Genomic DNA, 15,464 nt, shown 5'->3' with positions numbered 1-15,464 from the left:
AAAATGAGTTGATACCTTTAGCGATGTTCCCAATCATATGGCTTTAAAAAAAAAAAAAAAAGTACCAGCGTAATCCTTCAGAAGTCTAAAAGTTTCAGATTTGCAATTTAGCGTGACCTCTGTCAAAGTTCATAAGGTCTCCATCTGTGTGTGAGTAACTGCTAGGCTGCAGAAATACGGACCCCTAGAGCAGCTTGCTCCTGACTACCTGCTGCTTCCAAAACACTGGCCAGACATTAGCCCCACACTCTCACAGGATCAAACAGAGGCTAACAGGCAGTGCTTATTTCATGCAAAGTTAGACACTAAACTGAAGTATATTGTATTTATGTTGCAACGGTTTTCAGGGAATTTTTCTTTTTCTTGACCAGGTCTGCAGTCTGCCAGGAACAAAATCACATTTGTTAACCTGACAAGCCGTGACATTTCCAACAAACAAACAAAATCCTAAACTATATCAATTTATTTCCCCTCCAGAAAACAAAATTTCACATCAGTATCATTTTTTTACACTGTTAAGTCTGATGCAGAACTGCAGTTACAGTTATATTCTTTTCTTTTCTCAAAGTCAAAACACAATAAAAAATAATAATCAATGTCCTTGTACGTCTATTTTTTTATTTCACTTGGCTATATTCCTCATACAATATTACATCAATAGAAGCTCAGTTTAAGATCTACTTCTTGGATTTCAATTTTGACACACTATTTTCCAGAATACATTTGTAAAAGAGAGCAGACTAGCAATTAACTGCTGGAGAGCTAATGAAATAAAAACATTTATATTTGTGTGCTTTATATGTAACAAACACGTATCCCTGAGGTTCAATTAGTTTTCCAGTTAAATTGCAGTTATCGCCTAATGAATACATAAGCACACTAAATAATAACATTGTTGACCAGAGCTGATTAGTAACCACTATTCGAAGAAGGCTGCATGAAAAAAAAATTTTAAAAAATTATAATCAGAAGAAATTACTCCCCATACTGCCTGTCTCCATCTTGCCTCCTTCCCTTCCTCATTCTGCCTTACCTCCTTGCTAAATATACCAGATTTTTTATTAACTTACAAACCGTGGCCTAATTGTTGTCTTCTCAAGAAAACACAAACAAGAAAAAGACAATAAAATTAATTTTATAGAAAATAAAAATTTTATAGCAGGTTTATGAACAGGATATCACACTACATTTTTACTCACTAAAAATCAGAATTTGAATGGCAAAGCACAAAACCATAGGCAATGTTTTCACTATAAATATTTACTGACACTAAACATATTCAGTGTTGATTAGCCTTTTTACAGTATTAAGCTTCTGTCATCTTGATGTCTGCAAAACAAATCTGCATTTATCCATGTAAACTTAATTGGAGTCCTACATGCCTCTCTGTAGATAAGCAGTTGAATATACTTCATTTGCTGATAATTTCAAATTGTGCTAAGTGGAATAGAAAGAACTTTATCTGCATACTTACTGATTGCAAAAATGTGTGGAGTACAGTACTAGAGACTTCTCTTTTATAAAAAAATAGCAAAGCTAAATTATCACCAATCAATTTAAATGCTGAATAAGAATAAACGCTATGAAGTTTAGGAGGCAGGCCAGTTGATTTTTCTAACCAAAAAATAATAAAATATTAACAAAGCTCTGCACTGAGCATTATGAAGCACTGATTACGTTACTCTCCACTTAAAACAAGAACACTATCATAGATTTGCACAGACTATGAAAACACCACTTTCAACACATGAACTTTTTTAAGTTCACGATTGCTACACCCAGCTAGCCTTCATGTTTGCAATTCCGAAAGTTGTCATAATATTCCTTAAAACCCTCAACATTCAACTGTTTAACTGTCTTTCAAAGCCTGTGTTTTGCTTCAATTTATTTCCGAGCAGGCTATCTGCATACAAAGTCCCATCCCAAAAGTGAGAAGAAAGGCTTTTTTAGCTTTCTAATTTCAATACACAAACATCCAGATAAAGTTCTCACACAGGATCAGGTACACCACTGACCCTCAGAACTGAACTTGGTATTTCCATTAAAACATTCATTCTTTTAGACAGTAAAGTCTTGAGCTCGCAGAACTCACAGACCAGAATAAAAGAGGAAAAAAAGGGGAAGAAAGTAGGTAATATATGGTAATATCCTACTGTACAAATCATTAGTTCAAACTGAAACTGAATTTTGTACTGCACGCACTTCTGAACCTCTTAATAAGATTAAGCAGTCCATTATTTATGGTGTTAGCAAACACCTATGAATGCTTGAATCAGTACAATAATTGGAAGCAGAAGTTAAGCAGGCTTTGTCAAAAACAAGTAAAATAAAATGGATGGCCATCCTGCCATCACCCTCTCCTCAGCTATCCCTCCCACTCTGAATAAGTGGAATGGAACAGCAGGACAACATTATATTTAAGGGGCATAACTACAGATAACAGCACTTATTCAATTTCAAAGCCTCCTCGATCTGGCACACTGCATTTCTTGTAGTTTTTCACTGCCACAACTCTTTTTTTCTTAATTCAAAAACCAAAACTCCTCGGGGCAGGTGGGATGGTCACAGATACTGAGGATGGATGGACAGATGGACAAACTACACGACTCCACACCTTATTTCTCTTCTGCTGCATCAGTAACACTGCCTTACTCTTTCACCTATCAGCCTGTACTTCAACTGCCCTTCCCTCTTTCTCCCCCATACCGCAGTGGTCTATAATCCTTCCTAAACTACTCGCCATAATGTACCACTGACAAGCTGCCGTCCCCACTCCCTCCCCTGCAATTGGCTTAAAGAAAAAAGCAGAGGAGAAACAGGAGGAGAATCTTCCCTCATGCCAGTGTCTGTGCTCCCAGCTGATGTTACACAGCATCCTGCAATGGTCCCTTCTTGTGGTTTTGAACTAAGTTTGTTGCTTTCCCTTCTCCAGTTTCGGTTTCCACGCTGACTCACTTGGGAACCAGCTGGTCCCTGTTGCAAAGGGTCAGGGAACACAGAGACTTGCAGAACTCCCAGCCCCTGTTCCTTCTGCTACACAAAGGGAAAAATCCACAGTTCAGTTGTACTGAAGTGTTGCAGCACTTTTTTAAAGTACAACCAGGAAAACGAAGCCTGTTTCATTCTTAAGACAAACTGTACACTGGTTTTGCAGGAAAACTGGTTTTACACACCAAGACGTTTTGTTTGCAGTACCAATGAGTGCACTGGCATACCTGCATGGGATCAGAACACAGGAGATTATAAAACTGACAAGTATCACTGCCATTAAGAAGTATCTTTTAAGTTAACACATAAAAGACAAAATCATTCAGTAATTGATGACATTTGGATTTAATTGAAGTTTGTTGTGAAAATGTTTGTATCTGAAAATTAATTTATTTGAAATATATGATAAAATACTAAAATTAAAGCAGGGGGTTTTGTGGGAGCTTTTTATTGGAAAGCCGGGGCCTCCTCCACAACACTAAGCACAGTACTCTCTTTCCTCCCAATTAGTATGTTTACAGCTGCAAAAACTCAAACAACAGTTTCTGCTGCCACTGTTTTGGCAGGTCTCCACTTATATCAGAGAGTTCATTTCTATGTGCCCATTTCCCTTAAACGTTCACCACAGTTATTTACCACTTTCCTGTTTTCTTTTCTATGCTTGCTCTTTTACTCCATGCTAGAAGATTCACTGAGACACACCCCACTCCACCCCAACTGGTGGCTCCCTTATTTCCTCCTCATTTCTACTCCTTGTTCTATCTGCTGCTTACTCTTTCCTCAGACACTCTTTTTTCCACTCTTCTTCCTCCCAGATGGCCTACTACATTCTTCTCTCCCCACAGCAAGCAGGATCTCAACAGAGAACAGTTGATTCTACACAAAGACTGTTAATTTCAGGAGGGAAGATAGAAAGCAAACAGAGGTTGAAGGCAAGATTAAAGGAACCTCTGCACTCAAGGATATGAGGTATCTGCCCAAACAGACCTCTGGTGAACTGATAATCAGTTCTACTTGCTGCATAAATATGTTAATTTCTTTTATTTAAATAGATAAAAACAATATTAATACATAAACTTTCCAGAATTTCATACTGGGTTTAAAAAATGACCAGATTATTCAGCATCATAAATCACATGACAAACATATGCTAAAATCTTAGAGAAACTGAGAAGAGGGAAATCACACATCATGATTACACATACAGTAGACACACTAAAAGGCATTCTTTCAATACCCTATTTCTCTTGTTCAAAATAAAAAGAAGAAACAAAACCTTACGTCTCTGAAAAGTGGCATAAAACAAGAGAAAGATGAACTAATAACAACAGCGCAAGCTCACAGGAAAGAAATTATGCCTCATCCTGACGAGCAACAGTGCCTTTACGCTTGACCGATGTCTTGAACTTTTCAGTATTCACAAATTTTCCAGTAACCATTGGATAAAACAAAAAGCGTATCTGCTTGAGACACATCTGGGTTAGACCCTGAACATTACTCATCCCTGAACTATACTGGAAGACTCATGGATAAAAATGCTACCTAATTAGACCCTTCCTCCTTCAGAAGTCTCAATTGAGATTTTTAATTCAGATCAGTTCTCAGTGGAGGAGTAGGTTCCTATCAGAATAATTTAGACTCTAAAGGACCTCAAGGGATCATTTAATACAATTCACTACTCAAAGAAGTGCTATCCTAGACTTTCATCTGCTCTCATTAATGACAACATAAATATTACACAGGAAATAAAACACAGATTGCATTCCCATGACCACATTGAATATATCTCGAGTTAGTCACACCGTTAGCACCTACCAACAGACAGACTCTAGAATTTCCTGTTTCAGTATGTGCAAGTTGCAACAGCCCAAACTGTAGTAAAATGTGAAGGCAATAGGCATTTTCAGAGCATAGCATTGCTGCAAATATCACAATTTGACTTATTCAGCATTTATAATCAAGATACTGATATTACAGGCACTATACGAAGTCTTAGTTGCTTAAAATATTTACTCAAATTTTGCATGTCTGCTCTCTTTGCAGATACTATTTTTTTTTTTTTAAATTAAATTAATTTCCTTTGTGATGTTGTCAGGCAGATTTAGCTTGGAGGGACAGCTGAACCATGGATTCCAGGCAAGGTACTATCCCGTCCTAGAAAACAAGTCAATAAAGACTGTAGTCTGAGGACTTCTTCCCTGTAAGTGGCATGGAGCAAAAGGGAATGGGTTAGCTCTTGGATATGATAAAGCCACAGCAGCAGAAATTGAATGTCTGCTCATACAGCCAGCAGACAAGAAACAGCAGAGTAAGTCCTTGCACTTCACACTGTCAGTATGCCTCAACCCAGCCTGGATGAGTTACCTCCTGGAGGGTCATTGTGCCCCTTCAGTCCCTAGATTCTCTGCCGGGACTGCCATGAATGACACTATATGGTGGCATTTGTTTTGAGAGGACATTTGTCTTCTAGGAACTGAATAAAGACCACTGATTTCATGCAGGTCAGCAAGCAACCATCAAAACATTAGTGACTAAAAGTCCTTACCAACTTTTGCCTGCTTTGAACTGGTGACACAGAAGTGATGGGGAAGACTCCATCTTCCATTAGCAGTCCCTAAGCTACCCATTAGATAGTCTCTGACCTGTTACCCAGTCACCCCATCCCATTCCAACCCTTTGTGAGTGAACAAGCATTTTTGTTTACAGAAACATTACAATTCTTGGGAATTTAAAATCTAAATTCTCACAGTGTATATTACCATTACAATTCACACTGACTTCAGCTGGTATTGCTTAGCTAAAATGCTCTGTAACTCAGAATAAACTTGTTACTTACAGGGAAATGCGCACTGTCTCTAAACCACAAAGCAAACATGAAAGCTGCTTCCAAGGAAACTGGGGGGTCGGAAGGGGCTGAGTTCAGGAACAGGAATGTGAAGCACACTATTTAGGGAGACTACGGTAATCTCTAAATAGTTATGTACAGGCTCACTGTTCAAATATAAAACAAAGGAACTTCAAAACTAGGTAAAAAACTATTCTTTCTCTTTTACTACTAATAACTCAATTATGGAGAAGACATCATGTGAGGCACTTTCACATAAGATCAAGGTGGTTTAATATCGTTCTACATAGCATCTAATATTTTAAAGCAGAAATATACACAATCATTTTAGAAAAAAATGCATGAAATTGCCTTTACTTTTGTGATGTTTTATTATTTTTTCCATTTACGTAACAATATATTTCTACTACTTCATCACCTGTTAAGCTTATTAGAGGCAACTCCTTTGAACTAGGAGTTCTGCACGGTCAGTGCAGTTCAGAACATTACAGATAGGACAGTTTCTACAAACTACCCTATCAAACACACTAGGCAAGAGAAGAGATACTTTAATATCCATGGATGTTCCATTTTAAATTAACCCTGAGAAGAAACTACCAGCTGTGTAAAACTACACAAAAATCCTGTTGGTTCTCAAATGGAAACAACTGGCCACCGCAGCTGAAAATGTGTTCTGGAAATTCATCTACTTTTGAAACCTGTGGTAAATTAAAATTTGTCCTCAAAAAAAAAAATAAAAAAGCATTCCCCCCAATAGTTCATTTATTACCTTCATCAGTGTTTTTAACAGATGAAGAGCTTTTTCACAAGTATGAATACTTAAATGCATACATGCATACTAATAAAGGACTGTAAAAAAAATCAAGAATGCAAATTAGTAATTTTCAGATGTAAGGTGTTATATCCTTTGTAGGTATTTATACATCTGTGGAACTGTTATTAGGTACATGCACATCTGTGTAAAACACCCAAGAACAAACGATCAGATTCCATCCCATATTACAGCACACAATAAAAGACAATGCCCCACACACAATTCTAATATTCTCATTAAATACAATCCTTTTGCATTATTTGCTATTAATACAACTGAGTTCGAATCCAGAGCCTGTCTCCATTAAAAACAACAACAAAAAAAACCCCGAGCAAATCCCACCTCACATCAGCCTAACTATACCAGTATAAACTTCTATCTCATATAAATTTACTCAGCTGTTATACAGCAGGGTTTTACATCAGCTAATTGTACTGCAATAGTCTAGTGGCTCAAGTTGCACCAGTATAAATCCATTTTAGAGTTAGCAGTTCATCTACAATGGCTAATCCTACCACCTATCTAGCTACACTGTGGTAGAGGGTTGCTCATTTTCCTCTAGATAGATAAATCTTTCTAGTCCGACACAGCATCTGTAGTATTCAGCATACAGCATTAAAGCCAAACCAAGTTCTGCAGAAACACTCTGACTGTCTACCATACGAGGTCTCTCCTGCTCCTCCTCTCAGCCATTCAGGGGAGGAATTAAGTAAGTTTTCCAAGTCTTTCTCCCATCTGAAACCATGGAACAACCTGTCCAGCAACCAAAACAAGGAACAAAGACAACAAATCCTCCAACAGTTGCCTTCCCACCTATCCAGGTTCTTAAAATATACTGACTAGCAACGAAAAAAAATAACTCCCTCAAACACCCACACAGTTAAGGGGTAAAATGAAGATATTTGCCACATTACAGTCCCCTTCTCTAACCATCTCATGAAAAGAAAGGGTAAGAAATCCAGTATTTTCCCTCTCCTATCCTGAGTTGTCCTTCCTATTTTCCATAAGGCACAGAGGAAGACCTAAAAATTTCTCCCACACAAACCGCGAGTTCCCTCTCTAAAACTTAAAAGGAGTTAAAGGGGTCATGGCTGCTTCACCCCTGCTGCTTGGAAAGGCTGGCAGGATGGCTGCTTCTCCTAGGCAGTCAGTCAGCAAGAGCTGAAACACATTGTGATTGTCAGCCTACATCTGTATTTGTCCAAACCTAAACAATCACCTTGAAAGTAAGAAAAATACATACACACAATCAAATAATGCATTGTGGTATTACTTGACCACAATCAATATATTAAGTGCTATAAAATGGCAACTACTTTAAGTTTCTGACAGTGTGGTGGCCTTTTTTTCCCCTCTACAATATAGTAAATGAATTATATGCTACCATTCTGTGAAAACTCTTTATGAATTTAAGGAAATGATTTAAATACTTACCTCATAATATTCAAGCAAAAAAAATGGAGAAAAAAATGAAGTCTCTTTAGATTTGATGTATTCTTCTCAGCTTAATTAACACAAGCTTTCCCTGTTTTAATTTGCACTTAAGAAGTGGGAACTTTACTCAATTTGCTAATTACTACATTTTCAAGCTGTTTGCTTGAAATAGATGGCAGCCTATCACACTAGGAACCCAAATTTCTGTAGTTACCTCGAATTACGTAATTGTCCAAAGCTTCTTCCATTCTTTTCAGTGCTTCAGCTCTATTAGAGCCATAGGTAATCAGCTAAAAAAGGAAAAAAAAAAGTATTTAAAGTTACCTAGAAATGGGATAATGTTCGTCTCTACAATTTAAATAGCATTTAAAATTAAAATGGTTCATAGAACTTCTGCAGTGACAAGAAAATTTCTCACACATTACTGTATCTGCGCTTCAGAGGCACTCTGAAACATCAGAGAAAACCAAGATCTCTTAACCCATTCGACAAAAGAAGGCAAATCACTTTTCCTTCATAAAACTTAAAGCATCTAAACAAGTTCTCTCTTCTTTAGGCACACAGAAAATTAGAGCCGAGTATCAATATCTAGTTGACTCTCCTGACTTCTAATGCCCAACCAACTTCTAAGATTTACGTGTGAATTTTTTTACAACTTAATTCTGACTATAATGTCATATTTTAATTTCACCAATATGTGACTGATGAACAAGAACTAATACTAAGAGATACCAGCAACCATTTCTTTCACTGCTCCTTTTCAGAAGCCAGAAGTATTGAAATTTTAGTTCTGGCTAGGCTACATTAAAAAATGGCAGATTGGCAGCACGTAAGTCTGAAAGTAACGGCTTCTATTTAAATCAGAATCCTTTTAATAATCAGAAACTACAAGACAAATAATTACAGTGTTAAAAGGTAAAAAAAATTTTGTTTAGAAGTGACATGAAATTTCCTCTACTCTGCATCTTCCATCACTTCTTTCATATTCCCTCGAGGCACATTACACCTACCACCTTTAAAATACTGATTTACCAATCCTTTAATATACTCTCTCTCATTTAAAAGATCTGTGCACAAAATTAGTGTTTCATCCCTTTAGAATACTGAAAAACAATCAGACTCACTTTTGAGATCATAGGATCATAATAAATGCTAATATCACTTCCTTGTTGTATGCCACTGTCAACACGTACCTTCAAAAAATAAGAAGTAAAAATAATTATATATTGGAAAAAAAAAATTTCATAAGGATCAAATCTACCCAGCAGGCTTAAAACATAACACCCATGAAGCTTATCACATACATTTAGTTCATGAAGAACTAGAATAATTACTTGTTTTCACAGAAACTGGGAGGGGGGAAGAGGAGCTTTTTCCTCCACCACGAAAAATACTTGTAAGTTACTCTCTCCTTTAAAAGAAACATGACTGCAATCTTCAGTTGATAGTCAAAATTCTCTTTTGTTCTCCTAGATCGCACAGTAAACACATTGAATTTGATCTAACAATTGAGGTTGTGTTACACGCTCTAAACTTCAGCTCTGAACATACCCAATTCCGATTTAATCCCTGTAACAGAATACAGCTGTAATTATTTTTCTGACTGACACCTGGCATGAAGGATGCCCCTTATAATCACATCCTTTCTGCATCTATATGTAATCACGTCCCCCATGTTCCACTACAGCCCTTCCAAGGGCTCCAGTAGGAATACAAGTAGGGAGCATTCAGCAGGAACTTTGGAGCTCTGCTTATCAGCTCCATAGGAGTACTGATCCTGTGGTTTTCATGTCTGTAACACTTTCCTTCTCTGCCTCACCCTCTCAACTGTAAAACATTTTTTTTCCCTTGCTGCTGTTCCCCTGAGGCTTTAATGTTTACACAGCTTTTTCCATGGCTTTGCTTTGTAAGGACACAGCCCCAATTAAAGCTCTGATTCTGCAATATTCATGGAAAAAAATAACACAAGTTCAAAAATTTCTTTTGAAGAGGCTGATTGCTGTTAACCAGCCAACAAGTTAGTTAGTATATTGCTGATTCTTGTTTTCATCTCTCAGTTTGATTTCATCACTGTAGCAATGAGGTTAGCCATATAAAACTTTTCAAATGAGCAATTTCTGGGGAATAAATATTTATTAAATTGCTGCTTTTGAGCCCTGGAATCTGAAATATTTTTTAAAAACTAATCAAAATAACTCAAGAGTGATAAACGCATTCTGGGGATCATAAGGAGGGAGGGCTCTAATCAAAGCTGTGGAAGCAGCAGGGCTCCGATATACTACATTGTAAAGGGGGTGGGAAAGAGGGTCCTGGAATCTCACTTAAATCTTCACCTGTGGGAAGAAACCTTTGTAATAAACAGCAGCTCATCTGTCTGCAGCAAGGCAGAAAAAGGTCATCACAACGGCTGTTAGGCCTTTAATATTTTAATTTAGGCAATTATCAAGGGACCACATGTAGAACCTCTTGTCTACAGAATCCACATGAGGGCATGATGATGACTTTATTATCCAAATGACACAAAAGATACCCTAGCAGGTGTACTCACTTTCTTCAGTAATAAACACTGTCTGACTAGCTTTTATGACATTATATTCTTTTTATTTTTTTTAAAAAAGTACTTGTTCATATATTTGTGTTTACACATTTATATATTATTTCTTATATACTTACATTTATTTGTGTAGCACGTTTACTCATATGTAAAGGCAGCAGCACTGCTGTAGCTTTCTTATCACATCTTATCCAAATGTACTTTATCTATGCTTAACTAGGCCCCCCACTACCCATATCAGGTACATTTAACATTAGCTACTGATGAGAAGTTAGTTCAGACATGTCATGATTACAGAAAAAAACATGCAGTGTATTTCCTAGCTCCCCTTCTTGGAAGTGCTAAACCATCCTCCCTCCCAGGATGTCGGCCTATGTATAAAGTCAATGCATACGTTCTCACATTCAAATCAGAAATAATTAATTTACCTTCTCAGTCCCAGATAAATCCCTTGCCCATGATATTTTTTGCAATACTCAACTAATACATATATGAAGAAGTGAAAGTATGACATACATACTGCACACATACTTGAATTATACTGTGACTTCTGTCTCCAAAGTAGCACTATAAAGTGATTAGTTAAAAGTGTTCAGGGGCACTTTACATACACACACATGTGTATGTAAGTATTTATAGAGGCATATCACAAATTTTCACAGAGAAAAAAAACATATGAAAGGTGCATAATTCAGACCCACAGTAAGCATGGTAGTCAAAGTTAATGTAAGGCTTCCGAGACTACCAAGTACGTGCTCTGCCTGCTCTATGTTTCTGTTCACATACAACATAAATCACCTGATGGATGAGGGAAAGCCTGTGGATATTGTTTATCTCAACCTCCATAAAGCCTTCAACACTGTTTTCCATGGAATTCTAGTGAAGAAACTGGCTGCTCATGGCTTGGATGAGCGTATACACTCTGCTGGGTAAAACAATGGCTGGACGGCCGGGCCCAGAGAGCGGTGATCAGTGGAGTTAAATCCAGCTGGCAGCCAGTCACAAGTGGTGTTCCTCAGGGGTCAGTACTAGGGCCACTTCTGTTTAACTTATTTATCAATGATCTCAACAAAGGGATAGAGTGCTCCCTCAGTAAGTTTGCAGATGACACCAAGTTAGGTGGGAGTGTTGATCTGCTTGAGGGTAGGGAGGCTCTACAGAGGGACCTGTATCAGTGGGCTGAGGCCAACTGTATGAGCTTCAACAAGTCCAAGTGCTGGGTCCTGCACTTGGGTCACCACAACCCCATGCAGCACTACAGGCTTGGGGATGAGTGGCTGGAAAGCTGCCAGGCAGTAAAGTACCTGGGGGTACCAACTGACAAGCAGCTGAACATGAGCCAGCAGTGTGCCCAGGTGGCCAAGATGGCCAACAGCATCCTGGCCTGTATCAGCAATAGTGTGGCCAGCAGGAGTAGGGAAGTGATCGTGCCCCTGTGCTTGGCACTGGTGAGGCCACACCTCAAGTACTGTGTTCAGTTTTGGGCCCCTCACGACAAAAAGGACATTGAGGTGCTGGAGAGAGCGCAGAGAAGGGCAATGAAGCTGGTGAAGGGCACTTATGAAGAGCAGCTGAGGGAACTGGGGCTATTTAGTCTTAAGAAAAGGAGGCTGAGGGGAGACCTTATTGCTCTTTACAACTACTCGAGAGGACATCGTAGAGAGGTAGGTGCTGGTCTCTTCTCACAGGTAATTAGCGACAGAACAAGAGGGAATGGACTAAAGCTGCACCAGAATAGGTTTAGGCTTGACATTAGGAAATTTTTTTTCACTCAAAGGGTTGTCAAGGCAGTGGAACAGGCTGCCCAGGGAGGTGATTGAGTCACCATCCCTTAATGTGCTTAAAGGTCATTCAGATGTGGTGCTTGGAGATGCAGTTTAGGGGTGTACTTGGTAGAGTTGACGGTTGGACTTGATGATCTCAAAGGTCTTCTCCAATCTGAATGATTCTATGATTCTAAATACCACTACATAATTTACACTTTTTCCTAAGCACAATATCCTAAAAATTGAAAAAGTTACAGTGATAATTTAAAATTCTTTAAAAACTACTGCATAATTTCTGGTTTTTTTTTAAAAAAAAAATCTTGAGTCCTCTGTAGAACTTTAATTTTCATAATACAAAATCAAGATGACTAAAAAATTGACAGCAGAAAAGAAATACATTTACCATCTTCAATTCTGCCTGTGTTGCTTACATTTTCAGAGCCTGGTAACAGTAGGTGATTTTATAAACTATATAGTGTAACAGAACTTAATGAGTATTGGATGAAAAAGAAACCCCAATTCAACAGATACTCACTATAATGCACTTAACTTGATAAATAATAGCAATGTTTATTAGACCTCCAGCATTTATTTCTGCTTAACAGATTTCCTTTCTTTTACTCAGTATTTAAAATACCAAAAGAAAGGCTAGGGTTCAAGATCGTACTGTACCCTACACCTTGTTGGTAATCTACCATTATGTATTATTACACTAGGACAACAGTAAACTGAAAGATTAAAAGAAATTTTAGGGGGGAAAAAATCCACAACCTATGTTCCAGTCCTGCAATGAACCATTACTGCATCAAATTCCACTTACCAACACATACAGGTTCTAGTATTTCTCAATTATTTGCCATATCAGATTCTAGGAGTTTTCTGTTTCTGGTAAGAGTCATTAAAAGACCAGACTACCGATCATACTGGCAAAGAGCAACGCTGGAGCTCTTCAGATATGGCAGTATAGTTGCTATGTTGTATAAGAGCACTGAACATGAATGCTCACTAAGGTAACAGGGATTTTTGTGGTTACCTATCTTAAGCTTCATTATCAAAGAGGGGAAAAAAATGTAGTACGAGTACCATGTTCTAAGGAAATTACAGACTACACGACACAAAAGGAGCCAGCATATTCCTATCTATGGCTAAGAAAAAACAACCTCGCACAGCCACGCGCACCAGTTCTACCAGCCTGAGCGGCTGACACAGACAACCAAAGCTAACTTGAGACACAGAAGAAATGAATTGAAAATGCATTTGGCAACATGCTACTCATAAGCCGAACTCTGTGACACAGTACAAGTCTGCACTAATTTTTTCAAGCCAACTTGTTGACATTCTAAAATCTAAAATGCAGAAAACAAATACTGTGGCACAATGGGCCTGTAACGCTGAACTTTTTTTAGTCATATTAATTTTGTTCTTAGCGACATGACATTCTCAAGAGAGAAATTAGTTTCACAGTTGTGAAAATATGTATTAAGATACCAAACCATGAGTATCTACACAAAAATAGCTGTTCTATTTTTAATATGACAATAGAAGTAAACAAAAGAAAACAGCCTAGACACTCCATACGAGCTCCTCAAACCATTGCTCTGAAGCCTCCAGCGTAATTAAAATTTCTTTCTTCGGTACGACGATAGACCACGTGAAGCAGTCAGGCATCTCCCACCCTTCATTTTCAATTCACCTCTCCCCCTAAGCACAACTCCCAGCCCACCCCTCTACCTGACAAGTGACAGCCCAATCTGATTAAATGCTTGCAAGGGAGGGGACTCATGGGCCTCCATGACAGGCCAAAAGTGATCACCATGGAGATACATAATTACAGCTGTCAACGCGTCTACTGTCCTGCTGGCATCAATTTGATTGCTCCCAGCAATAATGATAGACAAAGCTTAGTGTGCACTCTCCTGCACCCAATCACTTTATCTATTCCGTGGTCCATTTAGCTGACATGCAACATTCACACAAGCAAATAACAGCAGTAAGCAGAACATTTAAGGCATTTTAATTGTTTTTTCTTTGTATGGATGGCTCACAAGCGCAAATGTTATTACATAAAACTCCTGCTGCAGCATTAATTGAAGAAAGATTTGGTGGGGCAAAGACTGTAGGGGGTATAGTTTGTCCATTATCACTTGTACTTTCAACAGGTCTCACGTTTGGAAAATTGTAAATTGCAAAAACTTGCAAGGGCAAAATGTTTGACATCCTGTTAGCTATTACAACATGGTGAAAACTTCTAACAACCACTGGAGTATTCATTATAAATTCTTATTAAATACACTCTTTGTTTCATTAAAAAAAAAGTTTAGATACATCCAATGATACCTTTTTCCCTCATCTCCTCTTTAAGATCACATAATGCCTTTTAGATCTTCACATTTTTTTTCCGCTTTCAGGCTTTGAACACAGCATGAAGCCTTAAAGACCAGAAAGGGTCAGGTCCCTTCGGAAAGTACACGGGCAAAAACAATTTAAGAAGCGAAATAAATCATATATCCAATAACATCTCCACATTTAAGATTCCTCCTGTAATCCTTCACTATTTTCCATGCAATCAGACTGAATAATCATATTCACAGATGGTGCAGCCTCATCATTCCACTAACTGACAGACTGTCATGTATATATGCACTTACGACTTAGCCTACCTTGATTTTACAGAAAGGCAGTGTCCTTGTTCTTTACACATAGCAGAAAACACTGTTTGTTAAACAGCTGTTCCATATAGTTAAAACGTATCCTGAAACGTGTAATAGTCGCTGTAACAAGTTTCCTCTTTAAAGTCTACAAAGCTAAACAGAAAGCACTGGCAGTTTCCCACTGGTGTCCCCAGTTCTCTGTGCTTAAAGACCTGACTCAACATTTCACTGTCCTTTCTAATTACCATGTTATTTTTACTAAAGCTGTGTCTGAAAAACTTAAGCTGAAAGTTACAGAACATAACAAAATATTTCAACATATAACGGTTTCCTGATATAAACCCAGTTTGGAACTCTACATTTTTAAGCAGTTTTTCAGGTTGCACAAATAAATACTGCCACGTCCTGTCGC

The 15,464-nt window shown here is 37.9% G+C and overlaps 1 protein-coding gene across 1 annotated transcript in view; it reads right to left on the bottom strand.

Moving 5' to 3' along the window:
* Nucleotides 1-15,464, bottom strand: part of PCCA (propionyl-CoA carboxylase subunit alpha) — a 300,632-nt gene that overhangs the window by 153,058 nt on the left and 132,110 nt on the right. Inside the window, exons 15-16 of the mRNA XM_086481594.1 lie at nt 9,206-9,274; nt 8,296-8,371 (exon numbers count right to left, since the gene is read on the bottom strand). Of these exons, the coding sequence (XP_086337720.1) occupies nt 8,296-8,371; nt 9,206-9,274 (145 nt within the window). The remainder of the gene's footprint in view (nt 1-8,295; nt 8,372-9,205; nt 9,275-15,464) is intronic.

Source organism: Leptosomus discolor, chromosome 1 (genome assembly GCF_034619465.1).
Source record: "Leptosomus discolor isolate bLepDis1 chromosome 1, bLepDis1.hap2, whole genome shotgun sequence".
NCBI classification, from domain to species: Eukaryota; Metazoa; Chordata; class Aves; order Leptosomiformes; family Leptosomidae; genus Leptosomus; species Leptosomus discolor.
Note: the sequence above shows the minus strand (reverse complement) of the source record. Positions and strands in the feature narration are given on the sequence as shown.